The sequence below is a fragment of the Haemorhous mexicanus genome, chromosome Z, assembly GCF_027477595.1.
Source record: "Haemorhous mexicanus isolate bHaeMex1 chromosome Z, bHaeMex1.pri, whole genome shotgun sequence".
Taxonomy (NCBI): domain Eukaryota; kingdom Metazoa; phylum Chordata; class Aves; order Passeriformes; family Fringillidae; genus Haemorhous; species Haemorhous mexicanus.
The window spans coordinates 11450826-11471690 of record NC_082381.1 but is presented as its reverse complement, the minus strand read 5'-3'; the positions used below and the strand labels follow the sequence as shown (position 1 = coordinate 11471690).

Genomic DNA, 20865 nt, shown 5'->3' with positions numbered 1-20865 from the left:
CCGCGCCGGGCAGCGCGGTGACGCCATCGGCGCGCGCGGCGGCGGCGGAGGCCCCCGCGCACGTGTCTCCAAGGCGACAGGCGGCGGCCATGAGGCGGCCCAACCTGCTGATCACCGGTGGGCACCGGGGCACGGCACGGCCCCATCGCGGCCCGGGGAGCTGCGGGGTGCGGGCTCCTTGGCCCGGCCCGAGGGGGTTCGGGGCGCGGGGTCCCAGCCCGGCGGGATTTGGGGTCCGATCCCCGGCCCCATCACAGCCCGGGGCGGTTGCGGTGTGAGGCAGCAGCCTGGCTGGTCTGGGGTGTGGGTCGCAGCCCGGGGTGGTTTCGCAGCTCCCCTCCCTCATGAGGAGGCGCCGCTCCTCCGTGTTAGCTGAGGGTCTTCCAAGGAATGCAGATTTCCCTTGGGTCCCGCACGCCCTGAGTGACGTTCCTGCTCACAGTCCGAGCTCTCTCCCTGTTTTCCCGTTTCACTGCCCTCGCCTGCTTCTCTTTGTCCTGCGGCTTTTTGCCCCTTTTCATTCCGTGAACTCAGAGATGTGGGCTGTCAGAAGGCTCCAGGTCACCTGCTAGGGGTGTCTGTGCGGACCTGCAGCTCTCCCCTTACCTGTAGCTGTGGTTTGTTCTGCAGGCACGCCGGGAGTTGGGAAAACCACGCTGGGAAAGGAGCTGGCCTCCAGAGCTGGGCTGAGCTACGTCAACGTGGGGGACCTGGCCAAGGAAGGTGCTGTGTGACAGCAGCCCCGAGCTGTGACAGGGGACACGCGGCTGGCACTGGGAGCCCCTGCACTCCTGACTGGGACAGCTGGGCTGGGCTGTGAGGGAGGAGGAGGCTCTGGGAGAGCTGAGAGCCCCTGGCAGGGCCTGAAGGGGAACTGGGGACAAGGATGGAGGGACAGGAGCCAGGGAATGGCTCCCAGTGCCAGAGGGCAGGGCTGGATGGGATCTTGGCAATGAGGAATTGTTCCCTGGCAGGGTGGGCAGGCCCTGGCACAGGGTGCCCAGAGCAGCTGGGGCTGCCCCTGGATCCCTGGCAGTGCCCAGGGCCAGGTTGGACACTGGGGCAGTGGGAGGTGTCCCTGCCACGGCAGGGCTGGCACTGGGTGGGCTTTAAGGTCCCTTCCAGCCCACACTAACCTGTGGTTCTGTGCATTAAATGAATTTACTTCAGCAGGCGTGTCTGTGGCAGCATACTTGGTGCTAAGTAACAAATAACAAACTCATCCCTCCCTGCAACTGTAAACAAAGTGTTCTCTGCCCTGAACTCTGCCTTTTGCCTGCAATCTCCCAGGACAAAACAGAACTGTAAATTATTGTGGCAGCTGCTGTGCTGCCCAGCAAACACCTGTGATTTCTGTGCTGCAGGAGAGCTCTACGAAGGCTTTGATGAGGAGTATGACTGCCCCATCTTGGATGAGGACAGGGTGAGTGCAGCCCCAGGGCCACCCCTCTGCTCTCTGTGGCTGTGCAGGGCAGGTGAGCCCCTCTCTCTCTGTGCAGTGCCAGGTGAGCCCCTCTCTCTCTGTGTGCAGTGCAGGTGAGCCCCTCTCTCTCTGTGTGCAGTGCAGGTGAGCCCCTCTCTCTCTCTGTGTGCAGTGCAGGTGAGCCCCTCTCTCTCTCTCTCTCTGTGCAGTGCAGGTGAGCCCCTCTCTCTGTGTGCAGTACAGGTGAGCCCCTCTCTCTCTGTGCAGTACAGGTGAGCCCCTCTCTCTCTCTGTGCAGTGCAGGTGAGCCCCTCTCTCTCTGTGTGCAGTGCAGGTGAGCCCCTCTCTCTCTGTGCAGGGCAGGTGAGCCCCTCTCTCTCTCTCTGTGCAGTGCAGGTGAGCCCCTCTCTCTCTCTCTGTGCAGGGCAGGTGAGCCCCTCTCTCTCTCTGTGCAGTGCCAGGTGAGCCCCTCTCTCTCTGTGTGCAGTGCCAGGTGAGCCCCTCTCTCTCTGTGCAGGGCAGGTGAGCCCCTCTCTCTCTCTGTGTGCAGTACAGGTGAGCCCCCCTCTCTCTCTCTCTGTGTGCAGGGCAGGTGAGCCCCTCTCTCTCTCTCTCTGTGCAGTGCCAGGTGAGCCCCTCTCTCTCTCTCTGTGCAGTGCAGGTGAGCCCCTCTCTCTCTGTGTGCAGTGCAGGTGAGCCCCTCTCTCTCTCTGTGCAGGGCAGGTGAGCCCCTCTCTCTCTGTGCAGTGCAGGTGAGCCCCTCTCTCTGTGTGCAGTACAGGTGAGCCCCTCTCTCTCTGTGCAGTGCAGGTGAGCCCCTCTCTCTCTGTGTGCAGTGCAGGTGAGCCCCTCTCTCTCTCTCTGTGCAGGGCAGGTGAGCCCCTCTCTCTCTGTGTGCAGTGCCAGGTGAGCCCCTCCCTCTCTCTGTGCAGTGCCAGGTGAGCCCCTCTCTCTCTGTGCAGTGCAGGTGAGCCCCTCTCTCTCTGTGCAGTACAGGTGAGCCCCTCTTTCTCTCTGTGTGCAGGGCAGGTGAGCCCCTCTCTCTCTCTGTGTGCAGTGCAGGTGAGCCCCTCTCTCTGTGTGCAGTACAGGTGAGCCCCTCTCTTTCTCTGTGTGCAGTGCAGGTGAGCCCCTCTCTCTCTGTGCAGTACAGGTGAGCCCCTCTCTCTCTGTGTGCAGTGCCAGGTGAGCCCCTCTCTCTCTCTGTGCAGTGCAGGTGAGCCCCTCTCTCTCTCTGTGCAGTGCCAGGTGAGCCCCTCTCTCTCTGTGTGCAGTACAGGTGAGCCCCTCTCTCTCTGTGTGCAGTGCCAGGTGAGCCCCTCTCTCTCTCTGTGCAGTGCCAGGTGAGCCCCTCTCTCTCTGTGTGCAGTGCCAGGTGAGCCCCTCTTTCTCTCTGTGTGCAGGGCAGGTGAGCCCCTCTCTCTCTCTGTGCAGTACAGGTGAGCCCCTCTTTCTCTCTGTGTGCAGGGCAGGTGAGCCCCTCTCTCTCTCTGTGTGCAGTGCAGGTGAGCCCCTCTCTCTCTCTGTGTGCAGTGCAGGTGAGCCCCTCTCTCTGTGTGCAGTACAGGTGAGCCCCTCTCTCTGTGTGCAGTACAGGTGAGCCCCTCTCTCTCTCTGTGCAGTGCAGGTGAGCCCCTCTCTCTCTCTCTGTGCAGTGCAGGTGAGCTCCTCTCTCTGTGTGCAGTGCAGGTGAGCCCCTCTCTCTCTGTGCAGTGCAGGTGAGCCCCTCTCTCTCTGTGTGCAGTACAGGTGAGCCCCTCTCTCTGTGTGCAGTGCAGGTGAGCCCCTCTCTCTCTGTGCAGTGCAGGTGAGCTCCTCTCTCTGTGTGCAGTACAGGTGAGCCCCTGTCTCTCTGTGTGCAGTGCCAGGTGAGCCCCTCTCTCTCTCTCTGTGCAGTGCAGGTGAGCCCCTCTCTCTCTGTGTGCAGTGCCAGGTGAGCCCCTCTCTCTCTGTGCAGGGCAGGTGAGCCCCTCTCTCTCTCTCTGTGTGCAGTGCAGGTGAGCCCCTCTCTCTCTGTGTACAGTACAGGTGAGCCCCTCTCTCTCTCTCTGTGTACAGTACAGGTGAGCCCCTCTCTCTCTGTGTGCAGTGCAGGTGAGGCTGACTCTCTCTCTCAGTGGGGCTGTGCAGTGCAGGTGAGCCCCTCTGTCTCTGTGCAGTGCAGGTGAGCCCCTCTCTCTCTGTGTGCAGTGCAGGTGAGCCCCTCTCTCTCTGTGCAGTGCAGGTGAGCCCCTCTCTCTCAGTGGGGCTGTGCAGTGCAGGTGAGGCTGACTCTCTCTCTCAGTGGGGCTGTGCAGTGCAGGTGAGCCCCTCTCTCTGTGTGCAGTTCAGGTGAGCCCCTCTCTCTCTCAGTGGGGCTGTGCAGTGCAGGTGAGCCCCTCTCTCTCTCTGTGTACAGTACAGGTGAGCCCCTCTCTCTTTCTGTGCAGTGCAGGTAAGCCCCTCTCTCTCTCTCAGTGGGGCTGTGCAGTGCAGGTGAGCCCCCCTCTCTCTCTCTGTGGGGCTGTGCAATGCAGGTGAGCCCCTCTCTCTCTCTGTGTGCAGTACAGGTGAGCCCCTCTCTCTCTGTGTGCAGTGCCAGGTGAGCCCCTCTCTCTCTCTGTGTGCAGTGCAGGTGAGCCCCTCTCTCTCTGTGTGCAGTGCAGGTGAGCCCCTCTCTCTCTCTGTGCAGTGCCAGGTGAGCCCCTCTCTCTCTGTGTGCAGTGCAGGTGAGCCCCTCTCTCTCTGTGCAGTGCAGGTGAGCCCCTCTCTCTCTCTCTGTGCAGTGCAGGTGAGCCCCTCTCTCTTTCTGTGCAGTGCAGGTGAGCCCCTCTCTCTCTGTGTGCAGTACAGGTGAGCCCCTCTCTCTCTGTGTGCAGTACAGGTGAGCCCCTCTCTCTCTCTGTGCAGTGCCAGGTGAGCCCCTCTCTCTCTCTCTGTGTGTGCAGTGCAGGTGAGCCCCTCTCTCTCTCAGTGGGGCTGTGCAGTTCAGGTGAGCCCCTCTCTCTCTCTGTGTGCAGTGCCAGGTGAGCCCCTCTCTCTCTCTGTGCAGTGCAGGTGAGCCCCTCTTTCTCTCTGTGCAGTGCAGGTGAGCCCCTCTCTCTCTGTGCAGTGCAGGTGAGCCCCTCTCTCTCTGTGCAGTGCAGGTGAGCCCCTCTCTCTCTGTGTGCAGTACAGGTGAGCCCCTCTCTCTCTGTGTGCAGTGCAGGTGAGCCCCTCTCTCTCTCTGTGCAGTGCAGGTGAGCCCCTCTCTCTCTGTGTGCAGTGCAGGTGAGCCCCTCTCTCTCTGTGCAGTGCAGGTGAGCCCCTCTCTCTCTCTCTGTGCAGTGCAGGTGAGCCCCTCTCTCTTTCTGTGCAGTGCAGGTGAGCCCCTCTCTCTCTGTGTGCAGGGCAGGTGAGCCCCTCTCTCTCTGTGTGCAGTACAGGTGAGCCCCTCTCTCTCTCTGTGCAGTGCCAGGTGAGCCCCTCTCTCTCTCTCTGTGTGTGCAGTGCAGGTGAGCCCCTCTCTCTCTCAGTGGGGCTGTGCAGTTCAGGTGAGCCCCTCTCTCTCTCTGTGTGCAGTGCCAGGTGAGCCCCTCTCTCTCTCTGTGCAGTGCAGGTGAGCCCCTCTTTCTCTCTGTGCAGTGCAGGTGAGCCCCTCTCTCTCTGTGCAGTGCAGGTGAGCCCCTCTCTCTCTGTGTGCAGTACAGGTGAGCCCCTCTCTCTCTGTGTGCAGTGCAGGTGAGCCCCTCTCTCTCTCTGTGCAGTGCCAGGTGAGCCCCTCTCTCTCTGTGCAGTGCAGGTGAGCCCCTCTCTCTCTGTGCAGTGCAGGTGAGCCCCTCTCTCTCTCTGTGCAGTGCAGGTGAGCCCCTCTCTCTCTCTGTGCAGTACAGGTGAGCCCCTCTCTCTCTCTGTGTGCAGTGCCAGGTGAGCCCCTCTCTCTCTGTGTGCAGTGCAGGTGAGCCCCTCTCTCTCTCTGTGCAGTGCCAGGTGAGCCCCTCTCTCTCTGTGCAGTGCAGGTGAGCCCCTCTCTCTCTCTCTGTGCAGTGCAGGTGAGCCCCTCTCTCTCTCTGTGCAGTGCAGGTGAGCCCCTCTCTCTCTGTGCAGTGCAGGTGAGCCCCTCTCTCTCTGTGTGTACAGTGCAGGTGAGCCCCTCTCTCTCTGTGCAGTGCCAGGTGAGCCCCTCTCTCTCTGTGCAGTGCAGGTGAGCCCCTCTCTCTCTGTGTGCAGTACAGGTGAGCCCCTCTCTCTCTGTGTGCAGTGCAGGTGAGCCCCTCTCTCTCTCTGTGCAGTGCCAGGTGAGCCCCTCTCTCTCTGTGCAGTGCAGGTGAGCCCCTCTCTCTCTGTGCAGTGCAGGTGAGCCCCTCTCTCTCTCTGTGCAGTGCAGGTGAGCCCCTCTCTCTCTCTGTGCAGGGCAGGTGAGCCCCTCTCTCTCTCTGTGTGCAGTGCAGGTGAGCCCCTCTCTCTCTCTGTGTGCAGTGCAGGTGAGCCCCTCTCTCTCTCTCTGTGTGCAGTGCAGGTGAGCCCCCCTCTCTCTCTGTGTGCAGTGCAGGTGAGCCCCCCTCTCTCTCTGTGTGCAGTGCCAGGTGAGCCCCTCTCTCTCTCTGTGCAGTGCAGGTGAGGCTGACTCTCTCAGTGGGGCTGTGCAGTGCAGGTGAGCCCCTCTCTCTCTGTGCAGTGCAGGTGAGCCCCTCTCTCTCTCTGTGCAGTGCAGGTGAGCCCCTCTCTCTCTCTGTGCAGTGCAGGTGAGCCCCTCTCTCTGTGTGTGCAGTGCCAGGTGAGCCCCTCTCTCTGTGTGCAGTTCAGGTGAGCCCCTCTCTCTCTGTGCAGTGCAGGTGAGCCCCTCTCTCTCTGTGTGCAGTGCCAGGTGAGCCCCTCCCTCTCTCTGTGCAGGGCAGGTGAGCCCCTCTTTCTCTCTGTGCAGGGCAGGTGAGCCCCTCTCTCTCTCTGTGCAGTGCAGGTGAGCCCCTCTCTCTGTGTGCAGTGCAGGTGAGCCCCTCTCTCTGTGTGCAGTGCAGGTGAGCCCCTCTCTCTCTCTCTGTGCAGTGCAGGTGAGCCCCTCTCTCTCTCAGTGGGGCTGTGCAGTACAGGTGAGCCCCTCTCTCTCTCTGTGTGCAGTGCAGGTGAGCCCCTCTCTCTCTCTGTGTGCAGTGCCAGGTGAGCCCCTCTCTCTCTCTGTGTGCAGTACAGGTGAGCCCCTCTCTCTCTGTGTGCAGTGCCAGGTGAGCCCCTCTCTCTGTGTGTGCAGTGCAGGTGAGCCCCTCTCTCTCTCTGTGTGCAGTACAGGTGAGCCCCTCTCTCTCTCTGTGCAGTACAGGTGAGCCCCTCTCTCTCTCTGTGTGCAGTGCAGGTGAACCCCTCTCTCTCTCTGTGCAGTGCCAGGTGAGCCCCTCTCTCTCTCTGTGTGCAGCGCAGGTGAGCCCCTCTCTCTCTCTGTGTGCAGTACAGGTGAGCCCCTCTCTCTCTCTGTGCAGTTCAGGTGAGCCCCTCTCTCTCTGTGCAGTGCAGGTGAGGCTGACTGTCTCTCTCAGTGGGGCCGTGCAGTGCAGGTGAGCCCCTCTCTCTCTCTCAGTGGGGCCGTGCAGTTCAGGTGAGCCCCTCTCTCTCTGTGTGCAGTGCAGGTGAGCCCCTCTCTCTCTCTGTGCAGTACAGGTGAGCCCCTCTCTCTCTCTGTGTGCAGTGCAGGTGAGCCCCTCTCTCTCTCAGTGGGGCTGTGCAGTTCAGGTGAGCCCCTCTCTCTCTCTCCGTGGGGCCGTGCAGCGCAGGTGAGGCCGAGCCCCCCTCTGTCCCCCTCTGTGCAGGTGGTGGATGAGCTGGAGGCCAGGATGAGCGAGGGAGGGGTGATTGTGGATTACCATGGCTGCGACTTCTTCCCCGAGCGCTGGTTCCACATCGTGTTCGTGCTGCGCACAGACAACTCCTGTCTGTACGACAGGCTGCAGAGCAGGTGTGTCACCTGGGCAGGGCTGCCAGGGCCCTGCACGGGCCCCAGGAACGCCTCTCAGGCTCCCTCTGTGCCTCACGCTGCTCCTGGTGCTCTTTCTCCAGGGGCTACACAGGGAAGAAGCTGCAGGACAACATTCAGTGCGAAATTTTTCAGACTCTCTATGAGGAAGCTGTGTTATCCTATAGAAAGGAAATTGTACACCAGTTACCCAGCAACACTCCAGAGGACCTAGAGAGAAATTTGGATCAGATTATGCAATGGATTGAGCAATGGATGAAGGACAACAACTGACTTTTGGTGAAACAGTAACTGCTGGATCTGTTCTTGGGAGGGAGGGTTTGATAAATGACACTCATAACTCTTGTATTGTAAATGACCATGAATTTTGTTGTAACTGGCTGGGGAGTAGGGTAAGATTCAGAGTAGCCAGGGTGTGAGGATGTGTAACTGCACCCTGAGAGGCAGCAGGAGAACTGATACTGATAAAACTGATACAGTGGGAGAAGTGACTGAAAGGATGAAAATGAGGCAATTGTCCTGAGTAGCAGGAGCTGTGTTCAGTAACTGAGAATTCTTTAGACCTTACAATTGAAACCAAACCATGAATTCCCTGTGAGAAAACTGTAAAATCCTGATAAGAGGTGGCAGTCGAGGCAGTTTTGATTTCCAGAGGGTGGAACAGTGTCCTGGAAAGGAGTTGGTTGGATGCTGAGTTGTGGGACTAAAACCTTGTGTGCTGCACTGTGGGCTGTGAGGACAGTGCACAGGGAGAGGGTTTGGTGCAGGGTAAGGCGTTGGAGGGAAAGGAAGTGATGTGAGAGTTATTTTAAAATGATTGCACGGAGCTTTGGAGATTCCTTCATGTGTAAGGAGACATCAGCTATGAGAGCACTGGTCTGGAGTGTTAAACAATAAACTTCATTTTTCCTTTTTTCTCTGTCTTCCCCGTCCCCTGTCCCAGTCATGGGAAGATGACCCAGGAGCTTCCTGCCTTGTCGGGGCAGGGATCCCTGAGCAGGGATCTGTTCTGGCTGCTGTTAAAGCCTGGGCCCCAGGGGGGCAGGGCTGCACAAGGAACAGGAAACCTTTCCTCACAGAAAAGCTGCCTGACACGAAAGCCTTGTGAAAGATTCTGTAGGAAGTACTTATAAACCCTTTATATACACGAGTTTGGGTAGTGAAACGACTTTCTTGAAAAGTTCTGTTGTGAAGAGTGTTGTTCTCACATATTCACAGCTTTATTTTTTATTCCAAATTCGCTGTTGGGGTTTTTTGGGGCTTATTTTGGTGACACTTGTGGAGCGATACTGCAACAGAAACGTGACGATACTATAAACCAAACCGGTGAAAAACAGTGTGTTTCCTTGGAGAATTGGGCCAGCACCGAGGCAGCTGGGGCAGAGAGCAGGAAACAGGTAGGGGGTTTGTGCGGGGTGTCCGGACAGCCCCGGACAATGCGAGAACATTGGAGTGAGCGCGCCTGGCCACCGCAGCTCGCGTCCCCGCGGATCCGGGCCGGGCAGGGGCCGGGGCTGCAGGAGGCAAGGAGCGAGCCGAGCCCTCCCTGCGAGCCGTCCGGGCCGGGCAGGGGCCGGGGCTGCCGTGCGGGCCGCGGATCGAGGGCAGGAGCGAGCCGAGCCCTCCCTGCGAGCCGCTCCCGGAGCCGCCCCGGGGCGGGACCGCTCCGCCGCCGGCGGGCGCGCAGGTGGGTCGGGGGCTCGGGCGGGGCCGGGGGTGTGTCCCCAGGTGTGTGTCCCCCCCCCAGGTGTGTGTCCCCCCCAGGTGTCCCCCCGGGCCGGGGTCTCACCGCTGCGGGCGGCAGCGGGGATCCGGCAGCCCCGGCTCTCGCAGCTTCGCGTTTCCCTCTCGGCGCTCGTCCTGCTGCTGTAAACGCGGAGCTTTCCTGTTTTTCCAGATGAAGTCTGGCCTTGCGGGAGGCGCTGTTCACCGGTAGGTGAGAGGCCCTCGGTCAGGAAAAAAAACCCAAACCAACCGAAAACCCGAAAAAACCCAAAAAAACCAGGAGGAGAAGATGGAGGAGGCAGAAGAGGATGACATGACATGTGGAGACCTGGGAAACGGACTGGGGAGAAGACCGGGAGGTGTTTATGAAGGGGAAAACTTACAACATTCCTATTCAGTTAGATCTAGGAAGGGATCTGGAAAGGCTTGTAATTCCCCCTTGTCAGCGAAGGCAGCAGAAGAAAGCCATTCTGCATCTCTTCCTGCTCCAAAACGAAACAGCTTTTACGATGGATCACTCAACAAACCTGCCTCTAGTTCCACACGGCAGAATAGCTGTGGTAAGAGTAATTTGGAAGTTAATTATTCACCGTACAAAGGACTTCTGTTAGTGGAATTGAGCCGTTCAGCTGCCTCACAAAGTGTCATCAAGTTTAATGGCCAAAATCCCTGAAGGGCTTGGTGCCTGCTGGGATCCTCCAGCTTCCTCCCAGAACAGGAGCAGCAGAATTGCTTCTCAGTGGTGAAGGCAGTGACCATTCTTAGTGTAAAATGTCCAGTTTTAAAGTGTTTAATTTTGCATTTGAAAGCGACATTTATCAGAGAGCATCCTGTGGTGGGTGTACAGGAAGGGGGTTTGGCTGTGTCTGTGAAATTGGGTGGCACTGCTTGGATTTCTGCTTTAAGTCAGGTCAAATCTTCCTAAAGACAGATCCTTAAGCTTATAGCTGAATATTCAAAATCTTATTTGCTCTTTAGTTGAAATTAGTGCATTGGTTTACGTTAGGGGTTAGGAAGTAGTTTTTAGAACCTGCATAGGCATTCATCTTCCTTTTTTTGTGAAGGCAATGCTGCTGTCAAAACAATCAAATGTAGGCAAATGCTGTTCATTACAGTCTGGCTGCTCTCCTGTCAATCCTCAATATTTGGATTGAGGTATTTCTGTGTAACTTATTTCTCTCCTTTAAACAATTCCCTGTTATCCTTTCCACAGTAAGCTGAGCTATCTCTGCCTCCTGAAAATTGCCCCTACTTCTAAGTAGTGCTAGCTGTTGTTTTGAGTGTGGATGTTGAAAAGTTACAATCAGAAAAGAATCGAAACAATTAATTTTGTTTTTAATCATGATGACAATTTTGTTGGCTTTATTTTAAAGGAAGTTATAAAATGTTTGTCTTTACTTTATGTCCCTTCACAACAGACATTTTTCCCCCATTTCACTTCTTCCACTGTGAAGCAGCATGTTTGAAGCTTGTATTGATGTGTTTCTTAAATCTGTTTATTAGCTCCACAAGAAAAAAAACCCCCAACACAAAGATGAAAATTCACCTTTGCATGTTACCTGTTTTCAGGGTAAAATCCTCACTTCTTTTTTTCATTTAAATGTCACAATATCTTATCATTTATTATCTTCTATTGATCCTACAGAATCTAATCCTGAAGTGTCAAACGAGGAACTGAAGCAACAACTTCGGGAAGCTCTGGAGGTTGGTAACAGTGCCCAGGGTGCTGCTCTCCAAATCTGCATTTCCCTTCCATGTAGTCAGAGGATCTTGGCATGCTGGGAGATTTGGGTGCACCTAGGTTCCTGGAATTACAGCAGGAGTTGGAAACTTCATTAAATTTTATGTCAGGAAATTACAGTGTGAGGTGTACTTTATATTCTGGGGGGTTTATTTACAAAATAATTTTAATAATGGAGAGAATATTGAAGGTGCTGTTGTACTTTTCTATCAGATGTTTATGTTTTATTAAGCTTTGGGGCTTGAAAATGTGTAGTGTAAACTACACATAGTCTGCATGTCTGTTGAAAGGTGTTTAGCAGTATATTTTGATTTTACTGTGGTTAAATGTGTTGAGGTGTTGGCATCACAGCCAACTGACTTCAGCTGTAAAAATACACATTCCACATGCACTGTGTTCTCTGACCTCAGGTGAGCCCATGAAAAGACATCATGCAGGTAAAACAGAGGTTTGTTCTTTGAGGAGGGCAAATTTACTTTGGTTTTACAGACGAATCTTATCAGGATTTCCTGGGCTTTTACTCAGTGTATCTACTTTGCTTTACCTCAGGAGCTTGAAATTCTGAAAGTTGAGCTTGAAGCATCTCAAAGACAGCTTGAAGGAAAAGATGAAGCTCTAAGAATCCTGCAGAGCATGGTAGGAGCTGTTCAGAAATCTCTTGGTGGTAACAAGGAAAACAGAGGAAATCTTCTGCTATTCCTCATCAAAACCTCTAAAACCTTAAGGCCTTCCCAGGGCTGCAATTTACATCATTGAGTCTGCAGGTGTCTACAGACTTGCCTCTACAATTTACTGCAACTAGTGTGTTATTTAAGAAGACTTTAGTGTTGTAGCAATTCTTATAATTTTAGCTTTGACAATCCTTGAGGATTTATCTGCTGAAGATAAAATTAAGGCCTTTTTCCAGTCCCTTCTATTGAAGATTTAGGCATGCTTGGAGTCCTGCTGCAAAGCACGACTATTTCGAGTTGACTGCTCCATCTGCTGCCCTAGAGGACAGTGTGCCTTAAATGTCAGGTCGTTCTTTTGTTCACCATTTCTAGTATTTTTATTGTCTTTCAAACCAAATTCTGCTGAAATCAGTTCCTGGAATTTAGCCTGCTTACATAACCCATTTCTAGTTGTGTGGTTTGTGCCATCACATATTTGTAGCCAGTTGGGCCTGGATCAGAGCTCAGGTGTGTTGTAACCCCGTTGTTCAAGGTGTGATTTCCTGCAGGAGCCCTGAGGAAGGCACAAACTCAGGTGAATGGTGCTGTGCTCTCAGCATCACAGGTTCTGGGATTGAAACCCAAAAAGCTTGTTGTGCCAGTTAGACTTGAGATCAGACCCCTCTGGGGCTCACGAGAGGGCTGCTGGTAACTCTGCACTCTGCTGTTTGACTGTGAGGGTGAAACTGGAAATTAGCTCAGTTTAATCACAGTGTTTGACAGAGTTGCATTCTGGGCTTTGCTGTGGTTGTTTGCTGATTTTGCAGGCAGTATTTGATAAAGCCACGAGCCATACAAAGGCAATGCTTCAGAAAACTGAGGAAGAAAAGAGGACTCTAGAGAAGGTAAGTGCAGGTGATTTCCCTCACACAGAGAAGCCCATGGCTATTAAAAAGGGGTTATCAGATTGTTTAAATCAGTGCATACCTGACATTAATTCCAGGGGTTTGTGAAAGGAATTCCTATTCCTTTTTAGTACAAAGGGAAATATTAATTTATCTCTTTGGATCTAGGCCTTTTCATGCTGTAATTATAATACTGGAAGACTGCCAGAGCTCCTGCTGTACTTTGAGCTGGTGCTGGTTGAGGGTTTCATTTCCTCCTGAGGGACTCAGCTGAGGCTTCCCAGGGACCCTGAGCAACAGCTGCCCACTCTTAGGAGGGAAGGAGGAGGGAGGTGGCACACAGCTCCCTTGCTGAACTGAGCTTTTGGCTTTGTTCCTCCTACTGCTGCTCTGTTCCACATAATGGGCTGGGACAGCATGGGTTTGTCTTTGCTGGAGGCTTCTGGAAGGAGTACTTCTGAACAGAGACTGGAGTCCCTAGGCCAGTGGTGCAGAATCTTTGGTGTCTGGTACCAAATTTATTTGTTGTTTGATCTCAGATTGCCTCTGAGATCTCTTCAAATCCAGCACCCCTGGCACCCTTCTGAGGGGAACCCTCTGATGAGCTACTGCAAGTTTGTTTTGTTTCCACAGGAAGTAAATATTTTGCAGTGGGAAATTGAAATTGATCAGGACAGATTTAAAAACATAGAAGACACCTGGACAGAAAAATATGACAGGTATTTGGCTCACACTGTGTATCACTGGGGTTTTTGTTTGATTTCTAACATTCACTGGGTGTTCTATGTCATCTGTGTTCCAAGCTTGGTTCCTCAGGTTCTTTGGAGGCTTTGCATTTTCCCAATTCCCTTCCAAATTCTGGAACATTTTGATTTTTCACACTAGTCACACATGTATTTTTCAATTAAAACTTCTAGATGTATTGTCCTGATTTCTTTTATTTTTTGGTGTCTAGGCTGGCTTTGCTAGGCTGAGTTTTTCTTAATCATATGATGTTAGCCAGCTGGGGACTGATTATCCTTACTTACCTTAACCATAGATGAGGCAGAGAAAATAATGGTATATGCATGTGTGTGGAAATATAATTCCCTGGTTAATCATTTCTTTATTGTCTGGCACTGTAGGTGTGGGCATGAGTACAGGTAAAATGCAGTGCCTCAGAGAGAGGTTGATCAAGAGGTTCTTTGTTAATAGGTATTATCCAAAGGTGTCAGCTGTGGGTTTTTCACCTCAGAGCTGCCTTTAGCTGGCTGGCAGTCAGGCACTCAGAATGAGTCCAAGCAAAGCAGAAACTCAGTTTCCCTCTGGTGGAAAAGGTTCAGGAGATGGTGAAGAGAAAGAGAGCGGGTTCTGCTGGAGGGTTAAATCCAGAGTTTATTCCAGGGTGACAGAGTTCTGAATCTGGGTAACAACTCCAACAGACCCCGACCGCATGGTTCCAGTGCCTTTTAAACCCACAGGGAGGGGGGAGGGAGAGGATAGGTGAGCCACCAACCAGGTGGGGGGGGAGGGTCTCAGGGGACAGTGACACCTGGACAGGCCAATGACCCCCGGTCTGAGAAGCCTCTGTTGAACTCTGCCAATCACACGAGGCCCTTGCTGGAATGTGGAACTGGACAGAGAGCAGTTAGGAAGGGGACAGGGGGGCAGGGGAAGGGAAGGACGAAGGTGGCACAATATCCTATCCCTGTATCTGGAGGGACAGGACATAGCTTCACACCACAACAAATAGGAGTCACTCTGGGTGGACAGCAGGTGTGGCTGGGCAAGAGGAATGTGCCAGAGGCACTAAACTAATTATACAGGACAGACCTTGGGAAATGGGACCAGCAGGCTCACTCATTTACATGTAGAAATTGTATTTCTGACATCTGCCCATCAGAGTTGTTGTTGTCATTATTTGTTAATATTTTTGCTGTTGTTTTTACAATTCAGAATATGCTTTTATTTGAATATGTTTCAGGTTCAAATCTAAGAATAAGCCACAAGTTTACAAACTATTCAGAGACACATTTGTCAAGGGATGCCTCTTGAAAGGCTCTCTGACTTTCCTGACTGGGCAGGTTGGAAATGTGGCTGTGCAGTTTGGAGCCACAAAACTGGTGCTGGCTGGTGGAAGCCACAGACATGGCTTCAGAAGGCTGACAGCCAGGGGCTCAGCCTGCTTTGCACAACAGCTCATATTTTTCTGAGAGTTTTCTGACATCTGAGGCAGCAGGACAAGAACAATGTGCGTTTTCCTTTGGTTTTTTTCCAAGTGAAATAATTCAGACTAGACTGCATTTACTGAGAGCTGAGATGTGCCAAATAAATTGCATTGCTTTGACATTTAGGACGTCAGATTGCCACTGTTCTGTTCGAGAGGGAAATGCTTCAAGGAAAAATGCATTATCAGTGTGTGTTGTGTGTTCTCACGTTGCAACACCTGAAGGCACAGCTGTTCCTGAAAACAGGATTCAGACTGCAGGAAGTTTACAGACCAGAGCTGCCACTTCTCTAATAATCACTTTTGTTCCTTCAAGAAAATAGGAAATTTCTAGCAAGGGTTTCAGAGGTTCATGATTACCAATTTCTTTGCATTTCTAATGGAAATGTGGCACTTGTCTCTTGTTAAAGCTATGGGCACTGCCTCCTTACATGTGAATGGTTTGGGTTTTTTAAAATTTATATCTTGTACTTGACTCCTTTGACTTTTGATTTTTTTTATTCCATATTTCAAGTAATCATACTTTTAATTTGCAGAAATATGAGATACCGTGTTTTAACAGGTTACTTTTTAAATTATTGAGTGCCCACTTATAAACGTTTTTAAGATTATAATAAAGCCATCTTCTGACTTCTACAGGATATACTGTGAAAATGCAGCTCTTAAGGAAGCATTGAAACTGAGGACAGAAGAAGTTAAAACACTTAAGGCTGAAAATGCAAGTAAGCCAGCAGCAGCTATTCCTGTGAATACAATGTTTTTCAGGAATAACTCAGGCTTTAGCTGTGGTGGAAGATTCCTGTGCAGATCAGTGTCTTGTTCCTGGCAGCTGATCTTAGTGGATATGCAGAAACCTGGAAATTAAACTGGAAAGCAGCCAGGGCAGCCACTGAATCAGAAGACTCAAGTCCCTTTCCTTCATTTTTGCCTTCCAAAAAGCTTTGAAATGGCTGACTTAAATCACCACTTGCCCAATGTTGTGCTGTTCTAAATGGGAGGCTGCCTGACTTTGGAGTGTGTAACCAGGCGGGCGCTCAGTCCTGAGGCAGGGCAATCCAGGAAATGTTCTCTCTCTCTAAGTGGGCCATCACTTCTGGGAGAACACAGAAGGAGAAACAACTGGGAGATGAGTTTCTCCTTCTACACTCTCATCTTGTTCCCAAACTGATGCTTGAATTGTAAAGCTGCTTCATGCGGGTGTAGTTGAACTCAGAAATGAAGAAATCCGAACAGGAGATATTTGTAATCTCTTTCTTTGTTTTATTTTGTAGTCCTGAACCAGCAGTGCTTGGAATTCCTTGCAATGCTAGATGTGAAACAACAGAAAGTTTTTCAGGAGAACATGTTGAACAAAAGTGACATCACTGATTTCACAGGTCTTGAAGTAAGTATTGCTTGTGTGTTTTTCCAAATGCTTCAGAGATATGTTTGCATACAAAATACATACAGAAAAATCATTGCTCATTACATATCCTTTTATTTGAACCCGTTTTTAGCTAATTAGCACATGCCTTTGCACACCTGCTAATCAGTTTTCTCCTTCCTGGTCCACCTTGCAAAGAAAGATGGGGCAGGAGAAGGCATCAGGCTATTTTTCACAAGCTGTGATGGTTATTTTTATTCTGCCTAGCACTTAGACAGCGCCTGCTCGTGCTGTTCCGAGGCCAGCAGAACCCAGGGAGGGCTGCAGGGTGTGGCACACCCATCTGTCAGGTTTTGCCAGGTCTTGCCTGAAAGCACAGCTCTCACTGTGAGTCATTCCCTTCCACCTCCTGCAGCTGCTCCCGCTTCCAGGGGGTTTCTGCTGGCCCCTGTGTGAGAAATGTGTATTCTGTGATTGGCTTTTCACAAATATCACAGTGAATATTACATGTGTTGTGTTAGGAAGTGATGCTGTGTTAATTCTCTTTAGTAGTGTGTTAAATACAGTTTTAGGTTATAACAAAAGGTTAAAATAGAAACTATGCTGTGTGAGATACTTTTTTTAAAGAAAGGATTCACAGTGAGATAGCAGCCACGGGACACCTGAATCTTTCAGAGAAAGAGAATTTATTGCTCCATTATCAGGAGAAATGAATTCTTCCTGCCTCACTCAGCCCTGAAGGCACTGTCAGGATCCAGAGGAAGGAGCTGGCCCTGCCCAGCCAGAATCCTGTGTGTGAATGGAATTGATGCACCATGTGTGAGGTGTATGAATGTGCAACAGGCTGTTGCTTTTAAGGGTTAATCCTCTGTTAACCTGGGGCCTTTTTGGGCTTATTTTGCCCAGAAAAAGGTACCCAGACTGTCCCTAACTCTTTGTTTTTATTGTCTTGTATTGTCCTAATCCAAATTGTCCACAATTTTTATTACTCTAATTATATTGCTATTTTTATAACCATGTCATTACTATTAAACTTTTACAATTTTAGAAACAAGCGATTGGTGTTTTTCACACCTCTGTGAGCAGATGCTGACCTCTGGCTTGCTTTGGGTTCCAGCTGGCAGTGCTGGGAGCCTGCACCTGCAGTCCTGCTGAGGGGCAGCCCTGCCCCTGTGCCAGAGTGGCAGCTCTCACTCGGAAGCAGCTCCTGCATCTCAGGCAAGAGGTGAGGAGGCGTGGCAGAGAGGGGACGAGGAGGGGGTGCTCCTGCACAGTCCAAACAGAGCCAGAAACACCCAGACTGTGCTTACACAAACTCTCACAACCACTATGGATCTCAAAATACCGTAAAGTTTGTTTGCAGTGCTTGTAATGCCATAACTTTTGCTGGTAGAAAAGATTTTAATTTTATCTACTCAGCTTTACTAGTTAAAAAAAAAATTTTTTTTTGCATTCTTTTTCTTTCTCCCCGTATTTTTTAATCTGAAAAAAGAGAACACACCCTAAGTGTGTGCTCTCCATGAATGTACACACTGTGCATGAGGACTGGCACTGAACCTTTCCCCTTCCTTCCTGGCAGTGCATTTCACCTCTCCCTTGCTGGCATCAGCAACTGCAGCCCGCTCACTCAGCCAGGGCAGCAAGCTGATCTTGCTGGAAAATACCTGTTACCTCACACTGAAATCAGTGGCATGAATTCCAGGCCCCTAATTTTTTTTCTATTTAGTGAAATTGTGTGGATTTAGAATTTTTCTTCTTTTTGTGTTTGACTCTGCAGATGTGGTAGGCATCCTTGTGGTCCTGCTGCAAAACTTGCAGCTGGCTAACTGGTTTTGAAAATAGGTGCTAGCCTGTCCCTCGAGATCCCTGATATGGGCTCCATCTCCTGCTCATTTTTCTCTTGGCCTGGATGTGATGGGACATTATTTTCCTCCTCGAGCTCTTGTACATGTGCAGAGATAAATAAATACACAGAGATGATTGTGTAGGTGGCTGGGGGTGTGATCATTTGCAGACAATGAAGAGTAAGGACCCTAATACACGTTTCAAAATACATTTCTTTACACGTCAGGAAATCCCTTTGATTCCTGCTACTTCCTTGATTATATTTACTTGCAAGCTGTCTGTGTCTTAATTTTACATCTGCTTTTCCTTCCAAAGTAGCTAACATGCTTTAAATTTTCCCTGAACTGAAACCAGATGGAAAATGCGAAGAAGAGCAAGGAGGAGGCGTACATGATGGCAGATGCCTTCAGAGTTGCCTTTGAGCAGCAGCTGATGCAGAGGCAGGAGCAGGCCCTGAGGCTGGCAGAAGTGCTCACTGTGAAGAAGGAGGGCAGATTTGCAAGCTGGAGACGCCTGCGGGGTGCTGGTAGCTGGGCAGTGTGTGGGGCTGGCTCCCCAGAGCAGGGCTGGGGACTGCACTGGCAACAGCTGACAGCATCTGGCTGGCCTATGTGCTACCAGCAGCTGCTCTGGTGTTGGGGTTTGCTTCAAATGAGCTCAGTGGAAGAGTTGGGGAAGGGGGAGAAATGCAAAAAAAAAAAAAAAAAAAAGTATGCTTGGAGCTTTTTTTAGCTCCAAATGGGGTATTGAGCAACCTGGTCCAAGGAAAGGTGTGAAACAATATGAGCTTCAAGGTCTCTTCTAACCCAGGCCACTTCATAATTCACTGGAGTACTAAACAGATTTTTTTTCCCTTAAACATTTTTAGCCTTTTATTAGGCATGTGTATCAGTATTTGTGTTTATTAGTGTTCTTAGACTAATACAGACCTAATAAACACAAATACTGATACACATGCCTAATAAATGTAATGTTCTTAGACTAATACAGACTTACAAAGCCCTGTGTAAAAAAAGGAACCATTCTGAGCTGAAAAGCAGGAATAATTCCAATACTCTTTTATTCTTTCAAAAAAGAAAAGGGATAAAGAGAAGTATTTAAGTGCTTACATGATGGTCAGAACCACTGCAGACTTTAGTATCTTTGTTTTGACCATTGACCAGGAGGTGCCAGGCATAGCAGTGTGGTGTGTCTCCCAGATCCCTTGGGCTCTGCTGGGGTGTAGCAGTACAGCAGCATAACCTTGAGTAGCTGTTTCCCCAACACTGACACCATTGCTTTCAGGCTCTGTTACCTGGCACATCTGTTCCTTAATTTTAATGTATTTTACTATTTCTGGAATTATCAAAAACTTGTAAGTAGTCTGTGTCAGAGAATCTTTGTATTTTTTAGGCTAGTTACAGTTTAAAAACAAACTACCATAAATTGTTCTTCAACTAGAGCATCAAAAGTGTATTTTCCTCAGAGCAAAAAGAATTCTCAGTGTGCCCACGTGTAAGGTCTGTGTAGCCTTTGTGGGACAGCAGCAGCAGTGGGAACCTGCTGTGTCCCACGCAGTGGGGAAGCTGCAGCTTGTATTGCCCTTTTTTTATGGGATCATTAAATTAAATTATTTTTACCTATTAAATTATTGTTTATGGGATCCAGGTTTACAAGTGCTTGATCCCAGAGTTGTTTATCCCTACCTGAGCAGTTCTGCAGCTGACACACCTGTGTTTTTCCACAGAGCACATCAAGTTGGAGGGCAGCAAGAACAGCTTGGGGCAGAAGCTGTCCAGCCTGCTGCTGTCAGAGGGGGACTGCAGGAAGGTGGGGGAGCTGGACAGCGCCCACGAGATCCTGAGGATGCTGATTGATCTGGTCAGTACCTGTGTCAGCGCTCAGGAACACATAATCGTGGAATGATTATATGCAGGTGCTTCTATTAAGAGCTCTGGGTGTCAGGGCTACACACCCAAATCTGACTCTGACATGGGTTCGGACCAAACATGTTTTATATTCTATCGTTATATAACTTACATATTAATTATTCAGCTTATATTGTTCTGTTGTGTACATTGATTTCATCCAAGCATGGATTTCATCCCCTCAAACCTCTAACATAGTTTCTCATGATTCTTTAAACAATAATTATATCTAATTACATCTACCAATTATATCATTTATCACATACTGACTACACAGATGCAGTTTGCCATGATCTAGCAAGCACAAGGCCTAACATTTCCCAGGGCCTACCTTTAACATTTTCCCAGGGCCTACCAAGCCTAGCTTTCTCTCTAGCTCCCCGAATTTTCTGTGATTTTAAAATCTTTTACTATCACCTGGTTCAGCTCCCCGGAGCACGTGTGCTAGCTGGGCTGGCAGTACCTGAGCTGACCGTGGCCTGCTCTCCTTCCTCTCCGCAGGTGAACGACAAGGAGGAGGCCCTGGCGCACCAGCGCAAGGTCAGCTACATGCTGGCCCGGGCGGCGGAGGCCGGGCCGGGGCAGGCCGGGGGGCACACGGCAGGACGGTGTCGGAGCCCCGGAAGGCTCGGAAGGCTCGGAGCCCAGCGGCTGCCGGCCGCCCCTGCCCCGAGCCGTGCCCGCCCGCCCCTCACGGGAGCAGCAGCCATGCCGCCGAGGCCGCGCTCCTGGCCCTCAGGCATGGCTGAGGGGCTGCGTGTGCTCTCACCCTAGCGTGGCTTTGTGAAAAACAAGATTGTCGTGGAAACACCAGGAGCTGTGCTGTGATGGCATCACTGTGGGGCTGGTGTCAGAGTGCAGGCTCTGGGGGGAGAGGGGCGGCTGCGCCAGCTCCAGAGGGGCAGCGTCTGCTGGGCCCTGGGCCTCCTCTGAGCCCAGTGCCAGAGTGACAGTGACGTCACTGGGGGTGTGATGTCACCAGGACAGGCACAGAAAGGGGCCTGCATGGGCAGGGCTGGTGGCAGTGATGTCACTGGGGGGGGGGGGGGGGTGATGTCACTGGGACGGGCACAGACAGGGTCCGGCATGGGCAGGGCTGATGGAGCGGCAGTGACATCAGTGTGAGAGGTGTGATGTCACTGGGTCAGGTACAGACAGGGGCCTGCATGGGCAGGGC

At 51.5% G+C, this 20865-nt stretch overlaps 2 protein-coding genes across 5 annotated transcripts; both read left to right on the top strand.

The window, feature by feature from the left end:
• Positions 1 to 38: 38 nt before the first annotated feature.
• On the top strand, positions 39 to 8261 carry AK6 (adenylate kinase 6). Its single transcript, XM_059873769.1, has 5 exons — positions 39 to 117; positions 631 to 723; positions 1365 to 1423; positions 7183 to 7328; positions 7430 to 8261. Exons 1-5 carry the CDS (start codon positions 90 to 92, stop codon positions 7617 to 7619), a joined length of 516 nt encoding a protein of 171 aa, XP_059729752.1. The 5' UTR covers positions 39 to 89; the 3' UTR covers positions 7620 to 8261.
• A 154-nt stretch (positions 8262 to 8415) lies between these two features.
• On the top strand, positions 8416 to 20501 carry CCDC125 (coiled-coil domain containing 125). 4 transcript variants are annotated; one of them, XM_059873765.1, is made up of 12 exons: positions 8416 to 8743; positions 9244 to 9631; positions 10717 to 10775; positions 11362 to 11448; positions 12290 to 12367; positions 13001 to 13086; positions 15213 to 15295; positions 15845 to 15957; positions 17054 to 17161; positions 18136 to 18307; positions 19508 to 19641; positions 20190 to 20501. In XM_059873765.1, the coding sequence occupies exons 2-12, from the start codon at positions 9361 to 9363 to the stop codon at positions 20460 to 20462; spliced, it is 1464 nt and encodes a 487-aa protein (XP_059729748.1). In that variant the 5' UTR covers positions 8416 to 8743; positions 9244 to 9360; the 3' UTR covers positions 20463 to 20501. The 4 variants fall into 4 exon arrangements, with proteins under 4 accessions (XP_059729748.1, XP_059729749.1, XP_059729747.1 ...); XM_059873766.1 differs by lacking the exon at positions 8416 to 8743 and adding an exon at positions 8913 to 9033 and having other exon boundaries at positions 18136 to 18301; XM_059873764.1 differs by lacking the exon at positions 8416 to 8743 and adding an exon at positions 8913 to 9033.
• The last annotated feature ends 364 nt before the right edge of the window (positions 20502 to 20865 follow it).

Coding starts and splice junctions, on each gene's coding strand:
- AK6 (XM_059873769.1), top strand. CDS start 90: ATGAGGCGGCCCAACCTGCTGATCACCG. Junction 724..1,364: donor GGGGGACCTGGCCAAGGAAG/GTGCTGTGTGAC, acceptor TCTGTGCTGCAG/GAGAGCTCTACGAAGGCTTT. Junction 7,329..7,429: donor TACGACAGGCTGCAGAGCAG/GTGTGTCACCTG, acceptor CTCTTTCTCCAG/GGGCTACACAGGGAAGAAGC.
- CCDC125 (XM_059873765.1), top strand. CDS start 9,361: ATGGAGGAGGCAGAAGAGGATGACATGACATGTGGAGACCTGGGAAAC. Junction 11,449..12,289: donor TAAGAATCCTGCAGAGCATG/GTAGGAGCTGTT, acceptor CTGATTTTGCAG/GCAGTATTTGATAAAGCCAC. Junction 18,308..19,507: donor GAGACGCCTGCGGGGTGCTG/GTAGCTGGGCAG, acceptor GTTTTTCCACAG/AGCACATCAAGTTGGAGGGC.